The 20,853-nt window shown below is 38.1% G+C and overlaps 2 protein-coding genes across 3 annotated transcripts in view; one reads left to right on the top strand and one right to left on the bottom strand.

The window, feature by feature from the left end:
- The window catches only part of LOC124595021 (eukaryotic peptide chain release factor GTP-binding subunit ERF3A), a 64,046-nt gene extending 52,104 nt beyond the window's left edge, over positions 1-11,942 (bottom strand). The window contains exons 1-6 of the mRNA XM_047133571.1: positions 11,612-11,942; positions 10,874-11,131; positions 6,958-7,104; positions 3,653-3,798; positions 3,106-3,407; positions 754-928 (exon numbers count right to left, since the gene is read on the bottom strand). Of these exons, the coding sequence (XP_046989527.1) occupies positions 754-928; positions 3,106-3,407; positions 3,653-3,798; positions 6,958-7,104; positions 10,874-11,131; positions 11,612-11,822 (1,239 nt within the window). The 5' untranslated portion in view covers positions 11,823-11,942. The remainder of the gene's footprint in view (positions 1-753; positions 929-3,105; positions 3,408-3,652; positions 3,799-6,957; positions 7,105-10,873; positions 11,132-11,611) is intronic.
- A 142-nt stretch (positions 11,943-12,084) lies between these two features.
- The window catches only part of LOC124595022 (tyrosine--tRNA ligase, mitochondrial), a 111,386-nt gene continuing 102,617 nt past the window's right edge, over positions 12,085-20,853 (top strand). The window contains exons 1-2 of one of the 2 annotated variants that reach the window (XM_047133573.1): positions 12,085-12,587; positions 12,763-12,910. In XM_047133573.1, the coding sequence (XP_046989529.1) occupies positions 12,457-12,587; positions 12,763-12,910 (279 nt within the window). In that variant the 5' untranslated portion in view covers positions 12,085-12,456. The remainder of the gene's footprint in view (positions 12,588-12,762; positions 12,911-20,853) is intronic. The other variant, XM_047133572.1, reaches the window with a different exon arrangement.

Below are 20,853 nucleotides of genomic sequence, written 5' to 3'. Positions count from 1 at the left end.
CTTCACCTTTACTCAAATACTGTTATCTTTTAGTAATAACTGTTTTTATACACTTAATATTTAACTTACAAAGATGGAAATTATGGAACAACTAACAAAAAACTGCTATTCTTTTCACTGGTAGCTACTGCGAATTCAAAGGCAGTGCACAATACTTACCAAATAACAGCACCCATATGTCGACATAATATACATCTCTGGAAAATCCAGGATGGAATGTAACAATATTATGAGAAGGAAAGTTTCTACTCACCATATAGCAGAGATGCTGAGTTTCAGATAAGCACAAGAAAAAGATTCTCACAGTTATAGCTTTCGGCCGTAAAGGCCTTCGTCAACAATGCAAGAAAGCATCTCCGATATATGGTGAGTAGCAACTTTCCTTCTCATAATATTATAATATACATCTTTAAACTCTCTTTAAAATCCCCCTGCAACTGGCCCCTAAATTTGAGATACTGTCTCTGTTAGGCACAAACGTCATGGTTACTTGTATTTTCAGCCCCCCACCCCACTACTACACTGCAATCATCCCAAAGGATTCCGGTTGGTTTCACTTAACTACAACTAAAACGTTAAATGAGATGTATCAACAAAAACATTTAGAAAAGTTAACTGCTTCAGTACCCACTGTCACAAAGTATTTTTTCTTCAAATTTCTGACAGAAAAATCTGAGACAATAGTGGTTTCATTAAAGAAATTATAGAACTTCAAACCCCTAAACTGTAACAACTATAATAGGAACAACTTACCCTGTTTGGCATCAGAAGTAATGATTGTCCTTTTTTTGCCTCTCCTGCTTCAACTTTTCCCATCACAACCATTCCCATGTCTTTATATTTATCAACTACAGGCATTACAAAAGGTCCACCCATCTTGCGATTGAGTGACGGTAACTTGTCAATGAATGGTATAAATGCATCACCTCTGGAAACATAAATTTACATAAAACACTAACACTTTTTATGATGATTAAATTAAGAGATCATTGAAGATGAATGAAAGAGCACTGAAGAAGAAGAAGAAGGTGGGGAGTTGTACCAATACAATGAAAGCCAGTACAATTATTTTCAAAGTATTGACAGTTAACAAATTTTATAAACTACTGCAGTTTGAACGATGGCTACTCCAGGTTGGAATATCAACAATATTAGGAAAAGGGTAGATTGTTATGCACCATAAAGATGACACACTGAGTTGCATACAGACATAATGAAAAGACTGTTACACATACACCCTTCAAATAAAGCCTTTTTCAGAAACCCCCCCCCCCCCCCCCCACACACACACTTATTGACACAAGCATACACAAATGACTGCCATCACCAGCAGCTCGGACTGGAATGCAACTATCATGTTGAGCGGCACTCTGTGGAGTCGGGAGAGAAGGGGGAGGGATAGTGGGGTATGGATGGGGTGGGAGACACGTACCCTCTGTGCAGGGACTAGATGGAGGCATGACAAGACTGCCTGGTGCAGTTGGGAAGTTATGGGACAGGGAGGTGAAGAGGAGCATGGAAGGGGAAACATGAGCACATGCAGTGGCAGAGAGCAACACACACGGAGGGTGAGGAAACAGTTGGGTGGAGGGTATAGGGCAGTTGGTTACTGTAGGTTGAGGCCGGGATGATTCTGGGAGCAGAGAATAACTCTCATATGTGCAATTCAGAAAATCTGTTGGTGCAGGAAGGATCCTGATGGCCCTGATTGTAAAGCAGCCACTGAAATCAAGCTCGTTATGTTCAGCTGCATGTTGTGCCACAGGGTGGTCTAGTATGCTCTTGGCAGTCACAGTTTGGCAGTGGCCGTTCAACCTAGTGGACAGCTGGTTGTTAGCCATACCAATACAAAAAAACTGTGCAATAATTGCAGCACAGCTGGTATATGACAGGGTTGTTTTCACATGTGCCCCAGCCTCTGATGGGGATAGGATAAACCTGTGAAAGTACTGGAATAGGAAGTGCTGGGTGGATGGATTGGACAAATCTTGCACCTGGTCTTTCACAGGGTTATGATCCCTGTAGGGTTGGCATACGGATGGACTAGGTTGTTGTGGAGGTTGGTTAGGCAATGAAACACCACTGTATGAGGGATGGAAGGACTTGGGGTTCAAAGCACGAGGATAAGTAGTCAAAGTCCTGACGAGGGATGTGGTTCACCAGTTCCAGTCAGGGTGAGGCATTGGGTGCCAAAGGGCATTCCTTTGAAGCTAGTTCTTAGGGGTGGTGGGAGCACTGAGAGTGTGGGGGGAAATGGTGTGAGAGATCTGTTTGCACACTAGGTCTTGGGGTAGTGCCTGCCAGTGAAGGTCTTTGAGAGACTTTCAGCATACTGGACAAGGGAGTTCTTGTCACTGCAGATACAACAGCCTGGGTGGTATCCAGGAAGGTGATACATTGGGCTGAGGAGGACCAGGTGAAGCAGATGGGATAGAATGTGTTGAGGTTGTCAGGGAATGAGGATATGGTGTCTTGGCACTGACTTCGGATCATGTAGATATCATGAATGAACCCAAACTAGACTGGGTGCTTGAGGTTTTAGGAGGCTCCGAAGGTTTCCTCTGGATTGTCAATAAACAGGTTGGCATAGAAGGCTGCCGTGCAGGTCCCCACGGCTGTGCCATGGATTTGTTTCTATACTCTCTCTTCAAAGGTGAAGTAGTTGTGTGTTAGGATAAAGTTAGTAAGGTGCATGAAGAATGACACAGTGGGTTTGGAGTCTGAATAATGTTAGGAAAGTGTTCAATAGCAGCAAAATCATGGGCATGACAGAATGTTGGTGTATAGGGAAGTGGTATTAACAGGGACAAGTAGGGATCCAGAAGGTGAAGAGGTGAGGATGGTGGAGAGTCAGTGAAAGAAGTGGCTGGTATCTATGACATGGAGGCTAGTTTTCAGGTTATTGGTTGGTTGTGTTAGTAAATTTCTGCACCACTTCAGAGAAGTATTCCTTTCCCTGGCTAAAACCAAGCCAGATATTCGATTCCTTAAATGTGACCAGAAAGGTGTAAAAGGAAGGCCATATTACAAAAATATCAAATTAAAACTCTTATAATACATTATTATTTTTTAAAGGAATCTTTTATATACTGAAGAATATCTTACCTGTACCATGGACAAATTTTTTCATCTAATGGATCCTTCAGGCCTAGCCCCGTAAGGCCTGAACAAGGCATAAATGTGAGGTCTTTCTGAGGATTGAAACCGAGTTTTCTTAGATAAGGCAAAATTTTATCACGGCATTCGTTGTATCGTGCTTCAGACCATTCAACTGTTGGGTCATCCATTTTATTAACAAGCACTACCAAATGTTTAACACCAGCTGTTTTAGCCAACATTGCATGTTCTCTCGTCTGCCCCCCTCTGTCAAATCCCGTTTCAAATTCCCCTTTACGTGCTGATATAACCTGTCGAAGAAAAATTAAATTACAAAGTGTACAAAACATTCATGGAAATGAATTATTTTTGACACACACTTTTTCATTTTAGGTGTACTAGATGTACTGTACTCACAAACAACAGTGCCATCCATTTGTGGCATATACTAAGAGAACATATGTTCTGTCTTTAAGGAGATGACGAAAGATCTTAGTTACAAATATAACATATGCTTCAAGTTTTCATGAAATGTAACTCAACATATGACACTTACCAGCACAGCCAAATCTGCTTGCGCTGCTCCACCAATCATGTTAGGAACAAAACTTTTGTGACCTGGTGCATCCAGTATTGTGAAGTGCTTTCTTTCAGTCTCAAAATATGCCCGGCCAACTTCAACAGTCTTGCCCTTTTCTCGTTCTGAAAAGTATTGTAGTTATTTTATATAAGCCAAAGTATTTTCAAATTGTAAACAACACAGTAACACATTTCAAAAAATGATCATTTTCTGGTTAGTTACTAAAAACAACAAACAGCAATTAGTTTTTTGAGAAGGACCAAAAAATGTTCTGCCTGCAAACGACTACTGTCTACCACAGGACATAAAGTATTAACTAAATATACAATGCATCTGTCCACCTCTGCAGCTTCCACCGCACAGTGTACGACTGAGGTCTGTCTACGTATCACTATTTACCCTGAAAAAAGAATTTCCATTATTCTATTTGTGTAGAGCCACTCCCAATTATCCAGGATAATGAGGGACCAAGACTGGACAGGTAACTGGAAAACACAAAAATGCAAAAACATATTAGTTTTCATATCATCTGCTTTCGGTTCACCTTAGGGGAAATAATTATCCAATTTCTTCAGTTTTTGTTTTTCATTCGCTTTTGCTTGGCGATGGTTCTCATTTTCCAAAGAGTATAGTCAAACATTTTTGCCCCACATATTCCAATAACAGATTAACATAGTTCAAGGCCTCACCATGCTCAATAATGGATTCTTTGATTGCTTTGTCTTTGACAAACAGGTAATTGGCAACAGACATTTTACAAAGGTAGTGTCACTGCATTTACCTGAACTTGAAATGAAAAACAATGTTAAAATATTTCAGGGATGAGTGACAGAGAAAGTGGTGCCTGCACTATCTATCAGCAGTGAAACGTAATTCACATACGTAATAGTGTGTTCTCAAGATTTATGCTCTTGTGTGCATGTCTGCGACTTCTAGTGATATTGGAAATAGTAACTCTATCTTTTGCTGCTGAATGTGCTGGTACTCTTGATGATTTTCAGAACTTATGGTTATTTCCTACAGTATACACAGAACCATCATTTTGTTCTCAACATGCAGATGGAAGTCTCTGGTTTGAACATCTCTGATGGCACTGTAAGTGTAGAACTACCACGCATGACAAATTAATGATGCTCCATTAATTATTTCAATTATATTACATGTGTTTAGTGCAGTAACAGCAGAGAGTTTAATGAAAATTTGATTTGAAATGAAATTTAAAAGAATAATAAAACTATAGCTCAAATAAAGTAACTGTGATTGACAGAGAGGAGAGATCTTTTTAAAATCAGAGTTGAATTTTTATTACGAATCAAGAATTTGTCCTGCTTTGAAAAGTAGGAGATGGTAGTGGCAGAACAAAAACTGGAGGGTGAGTTGTCTTGGACCATGGCTGGATTGTTCAGTTGGTAGGAGAATTGCAGAACTGCCCACTAAAGACAAGATTCTTGGTTTGAGTTATGGTCAGGAATACAGTTTTAATCTGGCAAAAATTTTGGACCCTGTAATGTTTTATTTAGTGGAAATTGATTATTCTGATGCCTTGTTATGCAAAGTGGCCCTCACATGCACAATATTTATTGTGCAATAATACTGTGTCCATAAAATGTACAAAAGTGCAACGCCAAGAACAGCACAATGTTAGTGCCCAAGATGCGTCAGTTAGAACTCTGCCATCATAGTGAACATATTGATGCATGATGATCTACAACTTTTTATCCACTGCGATTGCAGTCGCAAAAAAGTGGCACTCTTTCTAAGAGAACCTGCAGCAGAGTCGGATGACTGTGGAAATTTTTTAATGATCTAGGAATCTTCCAACAAACGTGAGTCTCATTACACCTTATGTATAAGGAGCAGTGCAATGAAAAAGACGGAAAGGGGGGGGGGGGGGGGAGTAATTAAATTGCGTATTATCTCAACAGTAATCACCATAACTCATATATATTTATCTAAATGTGAGACAAGACCAGCCTTCATGGAAAATGTTAGCAGCTGCCTACAGGATCATGATAATATCCAGGTTTACATCTCATCATGCCATCTCATCTCCTAGCCACAAATGTCTTTTCTTCATGGCTCCAAAAATGTGGAAATCGCATGGGGTCTGCTTGAGACTGTATGGAGGATGAAACTTCCTGGCAGATTAAAACTGTGTGCCAGACCGAGACTCGAACTCGGGACCTTTGCCTTTCGCGGGCAAGTACTCTGCCAAGCATGACTCGTGACGGGTTGTGAGTTGGGTATCTCAAATGGTACAGCATTTGCCCACCAAAGGTAAAGGTCCCAAGTTCCGGCACACAGTTTTAATCTGCCAGGAAGTTTCATATCAGCACACAGCCCTCTGCAGGGTGAAAATCTCATTCTGTATGGAGGATATCTAAGGACTTCCCTATGAAACTCCTATTGTACTTTCTCATTAGGCCAAAATTGGTTTGAGCACACTGAAGAAGTAGGGGGAATTTATGCTGATTACAAACTGTGTTGGACATAGTATGCCCTGGTCTTCCTCCTAGACATAAATATTAATCTTGTATGTAAAAGATGTGCAACACATTGACCTGAAAGCTGGTGGTAACAGGTCATACCTATTTACACAGCTGAAGCCACTCATTGGTGTCTTCACTTAGCACCGATTCAAATTACAATGCTAGAACACTTGAATAAATCTAGGGGAAAATCAGTCATTCTGGGGGGGGGGGGGGGGGGGAAACTGTTCTTTCCATTAAACTCCTTGGCCAAAATACAAGCACCTCCCTTGTTAACATTGAATGGTATCAGATATTACGTATCTTGTGCACAGAAACATGCAATTTTATAAGTAATAAATTGTAATGATAGACTCCTGAAGCCTGAAAGGAGGAACATTAGGTGAGTTTGGTAAGGAGACTGTCAGGCTTCACCCCCCCCCCCCCCCCCCCCCCACACACACACACACACCTGAATATTGAAATTACTGTCAGAAATAATATTTCACTTCTGCACTGTACAGGGGGTTCTATAAGAGAATTAAACAACTGCATCGTGTGTTTTACTACACCACATAATTTACAAAATTTCGAGCAGTCCTACAACATGACTGGTGTTGTGCATGTGTGGTAAAATAATGATTGGTGTAAACAAAATATAGAATCCATGCTGTAGAATTGTTTTTATAAATGACAGTATTAAGTTTCAGTCTTTGACAGCTACACATGTTTGGAATGACTAGTTTCTCAATACTGAATGCAGCAATGGACACAACATAAATAACATCTATTACACCTTCATTTATGACTCACCTTCTTGGTTAGTATCGAGAGCCCACGAAAGATACCAAGTTTCTCTGCTTTTCTCCTTTGCTTCACGTTCATACTTCTCAAGTGTCCGTTTGTCAACCATACCTGTCAAATTCATAATTTGACCACCAATTGTTGATTTCCCTGCATCTGTGAAGCAGATAAATGTCAAGCATTATGAGTTTTTCATACTACTTCTATTCTACTGGAAAACACTGTAAGAAAATAAACAAATCAAAAATACATGGCTGACACAAAGTGAGGTACTTGCACAATTACTAGCTAGTGAACTGTCAGACATCTGAAATGGCCACGATGGGACATGTCAATCAAAGTAAGGAAGATGCTCTAAAAATTACAAGTGTAAATCATCAGCCAAATTCAGTAGTGCTTGAAATGTTTTTAGAACTCTCAATGCCTATAAACATATGAAAAGGTAAAACCTTTCAGGGAAATTCTGATGACCAACTTCTTTCAATGCCATCACTGCTTGTAAGACTCACATGCCTTCCACCAGAGGTCAGCACAAGATTAAAAGAAACAAGAGCTGAATAATCCAGGCAAACAACTGGGTGCAATTCAGTTTTTTTGTCAGTTGTGAAACATTATAAAACTTTGCACACTACGTGCTTCTAATAATAAAATTGCCGACGACATCTGTGAAGCACCTTTTTACTAATACAGTGATCTTCAAAGATGAATTTTGTAGTACCCATACAACTGACAATACAAAAGGTGACTGTAGGTGTACAAGTTATATTATTAAAGGAACCCCAATAATAAAAGTAAGACCTTTAAAAAAGGAAGAAAGAAAGAAAGGTAGGTTTATTCTGAATAGCTGATTTTTTTAGTTTAAAAAAGTCCCTATTTTTCTGCATAATCACCATTTTGGTCAGTTTTTCTGCAGATGCTGACGAATGTTTTGAATGTCCGTATCATACCTGCTTATCACAAATGTCACTCAAGATGTGTTAGACCTTACCTTCTTTCATCTCGCCTATCACTGAAATGCCTTAGAGCCACACATTCTTTTAATTTAAGAAGGATGTGGTAATAGCTGAGTGGGTGGGTATGGGATGATCCCATCTAAACCAATGCAAGAGAGTGACACCTTCACAGGGAATGTAAATGTTACCATGGTGCATACTTCACACTTGCTCTAGCATCCCACTTCTCCGTTTATTGCACATCTGAGCTTAAGTGTCTAAGAACAATTGTCAGAGGTTATTGTGATACCTGAAGCTATGACGTTGATACACAGTATTTCCTTTGGATTCAATAACAGAGCTGGAGCAACGTACAAAGCAGACTGTGTTCAAATTTTTGTGATTTAGGCAAGAGGAACATTATCACTTCAGTAACTGCGGCTTAGTTTCAGGTGTATATGGAAACACTCTGGTTTCATCATCAATAACAGATAATTAAAAAAAAGTAAACAAATAAAAAAAATGTATCTTTCAACTGGCAGCAGTAATTTACTGGACCGCAAAAATGTTGCTGTTGCCAGCTTGCTACGAACACTTGCAAGATTCAATATTATAACTTTTACTTTAAAATCATCTGAGGCAATGCAGGAACCAAATTGCAGAAACCACTGTGAGTGATAATCTGTTCTTGACATGGATTTCACAACTATCAGTGCAAACAGAAATTCCATACACCACTTGTTTTTTCACACCCATACATTAGTCTACTCCATATGCATTTATTAAATGGCAATAAACTGATAAATGGGAACTCCATTTTTGTGGCTGTTATGCCAAAACTGATTACCCAGCAAATTAACCAATGACTTGTAAGGGAGTGGCACGAGAAATACACACAATCCTCATACACAAATTTAGTGTACCATACTGGCTAAGAAGTGCAGTTAACTGTGCAAATGTTTATTCCATATTCATCATTTTAAATGAGAGTTATTACTGGAAAAAATACAGAACAATAAAAATCGTAATAGTGAAATGCGGCCATAATTTTTTTTTAGTATGGCATTTGCTATACAAATTTAAGAAGAAGAAGATTATCTAATACCACTTGCAACATGCTTTTTGTGTGCACACAGTGATGGTTATGATAGCTTGATGCAGTGTGTGTGTGTCATAGGTGACATAACAGGAAATGGTGGGTAAACTCAACACAATGTATTGGTATGTACACAGCAGAATCAGTTAGGTAAAATGATGTAAATGTACAATGACATTTGGGAGTGCCTGTAGCCAAGGAACTATGATGTTCAGTTACGCCACTGGAGTGGAAAAAAATAGTAGATACAGTGATTTTGAGGATACAGCGATTGTAATGAAATTAAGGGAAGTAAAAAGTTGCCTCATATACTGTACACAATTTGTTTAATAAGCCAGACAGATGGTGATACCAGTTACTATCAGTTCTGTTGAGACAGCTATTCAATTTACTTAAAGAATGACAACAAATACACAACATGACTGCATATATGTGAAATGTTGTGTAATGAAGCATATTTATGTAAGTTAATATTCAACAATTTGTAATAGGATTTTGAGTGCTACTAGGATATTACTGTTTTTGCTTTGACAAAGTCAGGTTGTATATCCAGTATGAAATAGGAAAGTCCAACATTTAAGTGGCAGAAAATCCACAAGTTTTCATATAGCTGGGAGCAGTATACGCATGTGCACACAAATCTATTTGAAATAGGCTACTGACAATGTGACACTTTACTGGTTACTGTTTCCACTGCAACGTATCTATACACCAGTTCACCAGGCATCTTCGTTTCCTACTCACAATCTAACATCAGTCAGAATAACTTAAATTACATGACAAAAGAATATTCCATTCAAAATACAGAACTACCATCATCTCAATCACCTACACAAAAAGTTTTCATCACAGATTGACCACAGTGTATTTAATCATATCTTTTATCATACACCATCGATTAACAGTAACTCCAAAATTTTTGGTCCTCTGTCCTCAATGACAGTCCAATAACTTATTTCAGACAGTAGTGAAAATGCAAAGATACTGCACCATACCATAATATATCTCTAAGAATTCATAGAAAACTTATTTTCCTGGTGCTACCAGTGAGACATTTTACTTCACTAATGTATACATACTGTCAACAAAGTTTTGTTCAACACAACACAATTATTGGCATCTTTTCATTAAAAGAGAAAATAATTAAATAATTCTAGAGTATGCTAAATGATGGAAGCTACCATAACAACAACAAAAACACAAAACAACTATCACTCATGAACATATGTTAACTGAGATTCAACGATCAGTCATTTCCCATCATAATAAAATACCATGAACTAGAATATCAAGTAATGTTGCAACTGAGAATACTACATAATTAAAGTTATTTACATAAAACTACAAAAAAAGACTGCATAAGGAAGATCACAGTACATATATTTTCAGGTTATATGGCACATTGGTGCAGGGAGGGGGATTCAAAATCTGGTTAAAGCAGCCAAATGCCCAGTTGCTTTGTCAACAAGGTCAGGCTTTAACCAGTTCAAACCAGTTTGAGAAACTGTGTCCAAGTCACAGTTCTCCTGCATAATTAACTTTAAACATGAAAACCTTTATTGGATCATGAGAAACAAATGGAAAATTAATAATTTGTAGCATTTATTTATCAAATAAGTGTTTGTTCCAGTTTTTGACTGTACAAAGTCATGTTAGGAATGCTATGGAGAATTTTCCCAAGTACTAAGAGGAAACATGGAAAAAGAGTCACAAAGCTTATGTAAGCATTTGTTATTTAGTTATAAGTGTGTTTTCAAGTTTCTAATGAAGCTAAGCCAATGCACAGTTTTCAACATCCCCTTCAATATGTAATTTTCATAAAAGGTGAATGCAAACAGAAACTAAATCAATTGATATTAAATGAAATAGTGAGCTGGTCTCTCAACTAAGTACATACCAACATGGCCAATAAAAACAACATTAACATGTTCCTTCTTGCTCTTCGTCTCTTCAACTTTGTTGACTGGTCTTTTCTTGGGTTTGATTACAGCTTCCTCCAATTCATCTTCTTCCTCTTCTTCTCCATCTTGTTCATTATCAGGCGTTAACAGCGGCTCGCCATCACCATCTGCAGCTTCTTCCCAACTGTCAGCAGTAGGCGGAGGTGCTCCATCCCCAGGTGGCTCATCCACGTCCATGTCATGAGGTTCATTATCTGCAACCATTCCACCATTAAACAGAAGTGACTCTTTTTTTTTTTTGACAGCAACAGGCAGTTCCAAAATTTTAGAGTTAAGGTACAGCAACTGTGTGAGCTCTAACCAAACACCTACTTCCCTTGGACTTTCATGGAGAAGCAGCCTGACAAGATGTACAAATACAATGGGTGGGTAAATACTGACACCGATCGTAATTTAACTTCGCTGGGAGCAATCACATTACTAACCTACATGGACGTCTACACTTTTGAACGGATACACAAAACTTCACGTTATTGACTGCCACATAAAAAATAAAATAACCCTATGAAATTTTTTGAATAATATGATTACACTTCTACATTTAGGGCAAACTGTCAAAACACTCTTAGTGCAGTAGTATAATATAACCTACATGAACACTGTTTATAAGTTCCTGAAACACATTTCATTATTTCGCACAAACACCCTAACCCAAATACACAGCACATTCGTACCATTCGTTATGGGAACCTGCCCGTCCACGGAGTCTGGAGATTCTTTTTTCGAAATAGGTTCAGTTTGTTGAGGCAGGAATGAAGGCACAAATTCGGCTGCGTTCACATTCAACGTGGAAATTTTCGCCGACAGATCGGAGGACTGACTGGAATCACCGCCTCCCACATCAGCTTGTTGTTCCCAAGAGTCGGGTGCTCCATTATTTGCCATTTTTACAATATACTTAATATTGTCCAAAAGTAGATAACACGAAAAATAATTTCACAATATCACTCTCAAATATCCGCGTGTGTTCTCTTCTCGCAACCGGAAGGTAATGGCAGACTGCGGCAGAGTCATAACAATTTTCTACTGTTAAAATCGCAACAGCGCTACAGAAAGCACAGATTAGTGTTTTCCGTCGATTCAGAATACTGCACCGACAATTAAAAAGTTACGTACGGCATATACCTCTGTATATTGGTTTTGTTAAGTAATTCAATTGTGATGTATTGTGTTTAGGCAGTGGTACATTTGAAAATGATACGAAGAAGTATCATGTATTAAAATAAATAGGTACTTGTGCAAATATTTGAGAGTACGTAAACAAATAGGAAGGAAGACAAAATAGAAGTCCGTGCGCTAAAAGCATGAAAGCTGTTTGTTAGAAAAAAAATTGGTAACTGAACAATTACTGCGTGAACAACATAAGATTAATTTGGAAAAATCTCCTAGTATTTAATATGACCGGATTCGTCTGTTGGTGGAACTTGTAATTGTGAGTCTAATCACGGATATACGCGACGTTTAATTTAAATATTTTAACTTGGGTACTGTAACAACACCGCCGATTGTAGGTTATAGTATGAAGCTCGTACAAGGAATTCTGAAGTTGAAACACTTTTCCTACAGTGTCAGTAGGCATTATTCAAACAGAAATGTGCTGAAATTGCACGAGAGAGGGATGTATAAGGATATATTCCCAGATACTGCAAGGTTGGGTTATTAATGCAGTTAAATTAAAATAGGATGTATAATTTTACATAAACATTAATCGTCATTTATTTTATCTTTACACACTTTTTAAAGCGCGGAGATTGTTGACATGCTGAACGCTAAGCCACAGTGTGTATTAATCGTCATTTATTTTATTTTCACGCTCTTTTTAAAGTGCAGAGATTGTTGACTTGCTGAACGCTAAGCCACAGTGTGTATATGCTGGATTTGATCCAACGGCCGATAGTCTGCATATTGGCAACCTGCTTGTAATTATTAATCTGTTACACTGGCAAAGAAGCGGACATAGAGTCATAGTGCTGGTAAGTTTTCATCTTACTAGGTTTTATATTCATTATGAAACTGACAGTCATGAGATTTTTTTTTCCTACCCATGTTTGTTGTGATCTTCAGTCCTGAGACTGGTTTGATGCAGCTCTCCATGCTACTCTATCATGTTCAAGCTGCTCCATCTCCCAGTACTTACTGCAACCAACTTCCTTCTGAATCTCCTTAGTGTATTCATCTCTTGGTCTCCCTCTATGATTTTTACCCTCCACACTTCCCTCCAATACTAAATTTCTGATCCCTTGATGCCTCAGAACATGTCCTACCAACCGGTCCCTTCTTCTTGTCAAGTTGTGCTACAACCTCCTCTTCTCCCTAATTCTATTCAATACCTCCTCATTAGTTATGTGGTCGATCCATCTAATATTCAGCATTCTTCTGTAGCACCACATTTCGAAAGCTTCTATTCTCTTCTTGTCCTAACAATTTATCATCCATGTTTCACTTCCATACGTGGCTACACTCCATACAAATACTTTCAGAAACGACTTCCTGACACTTAAATTTACACTCGATGTTGACAAATTTCTCTTCTTCAGAAAAGCTTTTCTTGTCATTGCCAGTCTACATTTTATATCCTCTCTACTTCGACCATCATCAGTTATTTTGCTCCCCAAATAGCTAAACTCATCTACTACTTTAAGTGTCTCATTTCCTAATCTAATTCCCGCAGCATCACCTGACTTAATTTGACTACATTCCATTATCTTCATTTTGCTTTTGTTGACGTTCATCTTATATCCACCTTTCAAGACACTGTCCATTCCCTTCAACTGCTCTTCCAAGTCCTTTGCTGTCTCTGACAGAATTACAGTGCCATCGACGAACCTCAAAGTTTTTATTTCTTCTCCATGGATTTCAATACCTACTCTGAATTTTTCTTTTGTTTCCTTTACTGCTTGCTCAATATACAGATTGAATAACATTGGGGAGAGGCTACAACCCTGTCTCACTCCCTTCCCAACCACTGCTTCCCTTTCATGCCCCTCGACTCTTGTAACTGCCATCTGGTTTCTGTACAAATTGTAAATAGCCTTTCCCTCCCTGTATTTTACCCCTGCCACCTTTATAATTTGAAAGAGAGTATTCCAGTCAATACTGTCAAAAGCTTTCTCCGAGTCTAAAAATGCTAGAAACGTAGGTTTGCCTTTTCTTAATCTAGCTTCAAAGATAAGTCGTAAGGGTCAGTATTGCCTCACATGTTCCAACATTTCTACGGGATCCAAACTGATCTTCCCTGAGATCGGCTTCTACCAGTTTTTCCATTCGTCTGTAAAGAATTCACGTTAGTATTTTGCAGCTGTGACTTATTAAACTAATAGTTCGGTAATTTTCACATCTGTCAACAATTGCTTTCTTTGGAACTGGAATTATTATATTCTTCTTGAAGTCTGAGGGTATTTCGCCTTAATGGAATGTTGTCTACTCCCAGAACTTTGTTTTGACTCAGGCCTTTCAGTGCTCTGTCAAAATCTCCATGCAGTATCGTATCTCCCATTTCATCTTCATCTACATTCTCTTCCATTACCATAATATTGTCCTCAAGTATATCACCCTTGTATAGACCCTCTATATACTCCTTCCACCTTTCTGCTTTCCCTTCTTTGCTTAGAACTGGGTTTCCATCTGAGCTCTCGATATTCATGCAAGTGGTTCTCTTTTCTCCAAAGGTCTCTTTAATTTTCCTGTAGGCAGAGCAGTATCTATCTTATCCCTAGTGAGATATGCCTCTACATCTCTACATTTGTCCTCTAGCCATCCCTGCTTAGCCATTTTGCACTTCCTGTCAATCTCATATTTCAGAAGTTTGTATTCCTTTTCGCCTGCTTCATTTACTGCATTTTTATATTCTCTCCTTTCATCAGTTAAATTCAATATATCATCCGTTACCCAAGGGTTTCTACTAGCCTTTGTCTTTTTACCTACTTGATCCTCTGCCTCCTTCACTACTTCATCCCTCAGAGCTACCCATTCTTCTTCTACTGTATTTCTTTCCCTCATTCTTGTCAATTGTTCCCTTATGCTCTCCCTGAAACTCTGTACAACCTCTGGTTTAGTCAGTTATCCAGGTCCCATCTCCTCAAATTCCCACCTTTTTGCAGTTTCTTCAGTTTTAATCTACAGGTCATAACCAATAGATTGTGGTCAGAGTCCACATCTGCCCCTGGAAATGTCTTACAATTTATAACCTGGTTCCTAAATCTCTGTCTTAGCATAATATAGTTTATCTGATACCTTCGAGTATCTCCAGGCCTCTTCCATGTATACAACCTTCTTTTATGATTTTTGAACCAAGTGTTAGCTATGATTAAGTTATGCTCTGTGCAAAATTCTGCCAGACGGCTTCCTCTTTCATTTCTTAGCCCCAATCCATATTCACCTACTTTGTTTCCTTCTCTCCCTTTTCCTACTCTCGAATTTGTCACCCATGACTATTAAATTTCCAACTCCCTTCACTACCTGAATAATTTCTTTTATCTTATCATACATTTCATCAATTTCTTCATCATCTGCAGAGCTAGTTGGCATATAAACTTGTACTACTGTAGTAGGCTTGGGCTTCGTGTCTATGTTGGCCACAATATTGCGTTCACTATGCTGTTTGTAGTAGCTTACCCGCACTCCTGTTTTTTATCCATTATTAAACCTACTTCTGCATTACCCCTATTTGATTTTGTATTTATAACCCTGTATTCACCTGACCAAAAGTCTTGTTCCTCCTGCCAGCGAACTTCACTAATTCCCACTATATCTAAATTTAACCTATCCATTTCCCTTTTTAAATTTTCTAACCTACCTGCCCAATTAAGGGATCTGACATTCCACACTTCGATCTGTAGAACGCCAGTTTTCTTTCTCCTGATAACGACGTCCTCTTGAGTAGTCCCCGCCCGGAGATCCGAATGGGCCATCTGTATCACTTAGGCACGCAAGCCTCCCCACCAATGGCAAGGTCCATGGCTCATGGTTACCCATAAAAAAAGTTATTATTTTTATTCACTGTTTGTGACCATGACAATTAAACACCTCTTGCATGCTGTAGTTTTAGTACATGCACAGAAATCTCTGTTATCATTCAAAACTCTGTTTGCTTCCAGGCATTGTCTCCTCCTTTGTTCCTCCCCTCCCCTTTTTGTCACTGTTGTGATCATTTAGTAGTGCACATCAGTTCTGTGACAAAAATACCACCTTAGGTCAAACCTTTTTGTTAAAAGAAATGGCTTAGTGTTTGGTGGCAATTACAGCTAGGTTTTATGTTAATGAAAGTGAAGATGTCGTCAGTCTTAAGGTTGGCTTGAACACCACAGTGCTTTGCCAGGTGTGGTGGTGTTATGCTGCTTCCGTCTCCTAAGTATGAGCTGACTTACCCAATTAATTATAGGGGGGATCTACAGTTTAAGTTGGCTCTGAATCAGGGTGTAACATGGAATTTTTCACATTAAGAAACATTGCAAAAGGTGCAAGAAATGAAAAGTGACAGATAAATGTCCTAGTGCTGTATGAGGTTTGAACCTGTGACCTTTGGATCTGCAGTCAGGCACTTTACCTGTAAGCAAACAGAAATGTAATAAAATGAATATTGTTGAAGTACGTGTTTCAAAGAAAAAGAAGGGAAGACATTTTGAATTTGATGTTAAGATTAAAAACAATTTTCACTCATAATAACAACTCTACACTGACACAAAAAGTAGCTAAATATGTAGCCTCAATTATATCCTTGGTGAAATAAAGATTCTGAACAATGATTACAACAGTTTTGAAACAGACTGAAACTACTTTTGCTTGGCAACACATGATCCACAGAGGACTTTCTGCTTGAATAATGTGTTTCTGAGGAGGGGACATTATTTAGTGAATAAACATTCTGAGAATAGTGTAAATATAATTCACTTGCTTACAACATACAGTTACATATCCATTCAGTGCAGAGGCTGTGTACAATCAAAGCAAATTCAAATAAAGTCAAATCTATGCTGAGAAACGAAAACTGAATCAAGTCAAAACAGACATATGGAAAGCCATGCGATCAACATTCTTTGAATCTGAAAACAAGATCGTACCAATGAAGAATGAAACTATGTCTTTTACTACAAGTTTCTTTAAACAAATTGTATGTAAATCAAGGAACATGGTACATTAGGGACTTACCAAATGAGGCAGTGCTGCTGTTGAGACACTGACCTCAAATTCGGGAGGTAGCATCTTGCTAATGTGAATGTACTTGTATTGTGTGGTATGTACACTACTATTAGTAGTATATATCAGCGACTTAAGGAATATAATTTGGAGCCCAGATGAGGCAAAGCAAAAAGCAAAGCTCCATGTTCTGGCTCTGTTGGGCCAATCAAAACCAACGTGGTATTTAGGCGTGTGGTGTCAGCAAATTAGTCTCTGGCCATTTTTGGCTTATATTTTTTTTATGTGAGTTCACAGTCCTATAGCATTTCAGAAATGCCAAATTCCAGTTAGACTATTACTGGATTTATTTGCTTCACAATTAAGATTTCAGTATATATGATAATTTCAAGTGATAACTCACCAAGAAATGTGTCAATATGTATGTTATTTACTGTTGTGAAGAGGACATCATTCTTGTGTCATATGATATTTAACTCTTGGTGACTTATCATTAGAAAATGGCATGCATGCTGGGATCACAAATGGGAAGTAAATAAATATATCAGCTCTATGAGGCTATTTGCAGGCAATACTATTGTGTAAAGGGAGGTGACGTCACTAGACACTCATTACTTAAAGTAGAGACACTTGCAGATGGGCAGTGTCAGATGCAAAGATTAGCAGCTGTCTCTAAGCATATGCACAGTCCAGTCACATTAATGTGACTACACGTAAAATATTCTGTTTTCTTGTGCATCAATTCAGGATAAAATCTCAAGGTTTCGACTATAGCCTCCATCGTCATTGTCAGGAGCAACTGACTGTCTTCATTACTGCTGAGGTGGCCTTATGTAGCCCGTGGATGGCTTCTGATTGCTCGGCAATTACATACTGTTGTAGCAGATGGTGTTTGCTGAACCTAGTCCCTTTAGGAGATCCAAAATATGAATTTTCCAATTAAGATTCTCATCTATAAGTACACCCAAAAACTTAGTATGCTCTACCCTGTGTACTGACTTTTGTTCATGTGTTATATTTATTAAAGGAACTGTACTTTTTGCAGCAGAAAATTGGATGTACTGTGTTTTTTCAAAGTTTAGAGCAAGCCCATTTGCAGAAAACCAATTAATGACTTTTCCAAAGACTTTATTTGTATCATTCTCAGTTGGACTTTCTTTTACTGGGTTAATAATGATGCTTGTATCATCAGCAGACAGTGTCAGTTCAGCTTTCTGTTTCAGAAAGGAAGGGAGGTCGTTCACATATATAAAGAACAGAAGGGGGCCCATGAGTGAACCCTGTGGAACACCTAATGTAATTTCACCCCAGTTAGATGAAGTGGCAAATTTATTTAAATCACTTGACCCATATAAGGAAACTTTTTGCTTCCTGTTCTGTAGGTATGACTTGAACCACTCATGTACTATTCCATTTATACCATAGAATTGTAATTTCTGTAACATAATGTCGTGTTTCACACAATCAAATGCTTTGGACAAGTCACAGAAAATTCCTATTGGTGACATTTTACTATTTAAAGACTCTACTATTTGGGCAGTGAAATTGTATATTGCTGTCTCAGTGGAACAGCATTTTTGAAATCCGAACTGTGATTTACTAAGTATCCCATTACTGTTGAGATGGCTAACCACTATTGAGTACATTACTTTCTCAAAGATTTTTGGGAATGCTGTAAGCAAGGATACTGGCCGATAATTATTGCCATCTGTGGTGTCCCCCTTTTTGTAGAGAGGCCTGACAATGGCATATTTTAACCTGTCGGGGAAAATACGTTGAGTTAGTGATGCATTACATATGTGACTCAGAACATCAGCTGTAATTGCTCCACCTTGTTTTAATATCTTATTAGAGATGTCATCTACTCCAACAGAACATTTATTTCAGAGATTTAATAATTTTACTTATTTCACAACAGGTTTTTAGTTGAAACTTAATCTGACTAATTTTTTTCAAATCAGACTCTTCCATGTACTGCCTAGCTTTTTATTTTGAATTGTTCTCACCAATTTTTTCTCCTACACTTAAGAAATGATTGTTAAATACATTAGCTACTTCTGTACTGTTGGTTAGGATGGTCTTGTTTTCTTTAACAGTAATACTACCTACTCCAGTGGTTACTTTTCCTCCCTTCTAACAACATTCCATATTGATTTGATTTTAATGCCGGAGTTGTTAATTTCTTCTCTAACATACATATTTCTTGATTTCCTTACAACTTTTCTCAGTATGTTACAATAATTTTTATAGTGTAAAACTACTTCTGGATCTTTACTAGTTCTTGCAGTCACATACAGTTTTCTTTTTCTTTCTGAAGACACTTTAATACCTGTAGTAATCCAAGGTTTCTTTGAAAAGTGTGTGGTGTTACACTTAGTAATTTTCTTTGGGAAACAGTGTTCAAAGAGGTATATAAATTTATCAAGAAATATTTTACACTTATCATTAGCATTTGGCTCATTGTAAACATCTCCCTAATTAACATTTCTTAAGCTTTCTCTGAAGTGCTGTATAGATAACAGGTTTAGCGACCTCACACTTTTACTTAATGGTTTCTGAACTGTACACCATGTTAGGTTTTGTAAGTTATCCAGTTGTGCATCATGACCTGATAATCCGTTTACCACAGCGAAAGCATGTGTTTGTTTTACATCCTCTTTTTGTACAAATACATTATCTATTAGCGTGCTACTGTCCTGAGCTATACGTGTAGGGAAATTGATCACTGATTCTAATTTAAATGTTGTTAATAACACTTCTAGTTCACTTTTCCTATCAGAATTACTTAGAAAGTTTACATTGAAATCACCACAGATTAATAACTCGTTCTTTTTGTCTGACAGACAGCATAATAGAGGGTCAAACTATTTTATGAACATCTCCCAGTCTCCTTTTGGGGACCTGTACACTGTTGCTAATATCAATACTACATTATCTAACTGAAGTTCACATGCACAAACCTAAAAGTGCTGATCAACACAAAATTTGCTTACTTCTACAGTTTTGCATTTATACCCTTGTTTTATGAAAATGGCAACTCCTCCTTTATCCATCCTAGATCTACAAGTGTAAGATGCTAAATTATACCCACTTATACTGACACTATCCATGCCCACAGTTACATGGTGTACAGACAGACAGATTATATGAATCTCATTCTTATTTTTGACATCATCTAAACACACTGATAGCTCATCTACTTTATATTTTATTCCCCCGATATTTTGATGGAGTATGTTGATACGGTCATTATCTTTACCCCAATTAACTGTGCATGAAGTTTCTTTTCTTCTATTTTCCTTGGTTACTGTTGTCTGGAATTTGGCTTTAACCTAAAAAAACCTGTCTGCCTGGACCCATTAACCACGGGGATCAACCCTTATGTGACTGTGGACCCCCTTACAGTTTCTGCTTATAGAGAAGCTAACTTACTTTTCCCCATCCTATTCAGGTGCAAGCCATGTGTAGTGTATCCCCAACTACCAATAGCATTTACTGGAACAACACTTATGTGATATTTTGCTGGTGTCTGGATCATCCTGTTCAGCTCAGTGTTAACATGCCTTACAACAGTGTTTACCCAGGGCTGATCATGGCGCTGAAAGACCTCCACAAACCCCAAATTTGTGTACTCAGTTTCTGCTCCTATTTTATCCAGGTCACTCCTAATACTGTATCTCGGATTCATAGCCAGGCTGTTTTGTGCTCCCCCAGCTATAATTACCTGATCTTCCTTCTCAAAGTCCCTGCGTGGCTGACCTAAGTTTTCTGTCACCTTGCT

Source organism: Schistocerca americana, chromosome 2 (genome assembly GCF_021461395.2).
Source record: "Schistocerca americana isolate TAMUIC-IGC-003095 chromosome 2, iqSchAmer2.1, whole genome shotgun sequence".
Lineage (NCBI taxonomy): Eukaryota > Metazoa > Arthropoda > Insecta > Orthoptera > Acrididae > Schistocerca > Schistocerca americana.
This window is presented reverse-complemented; position numbering and strand designations above follow the sequence as displayed.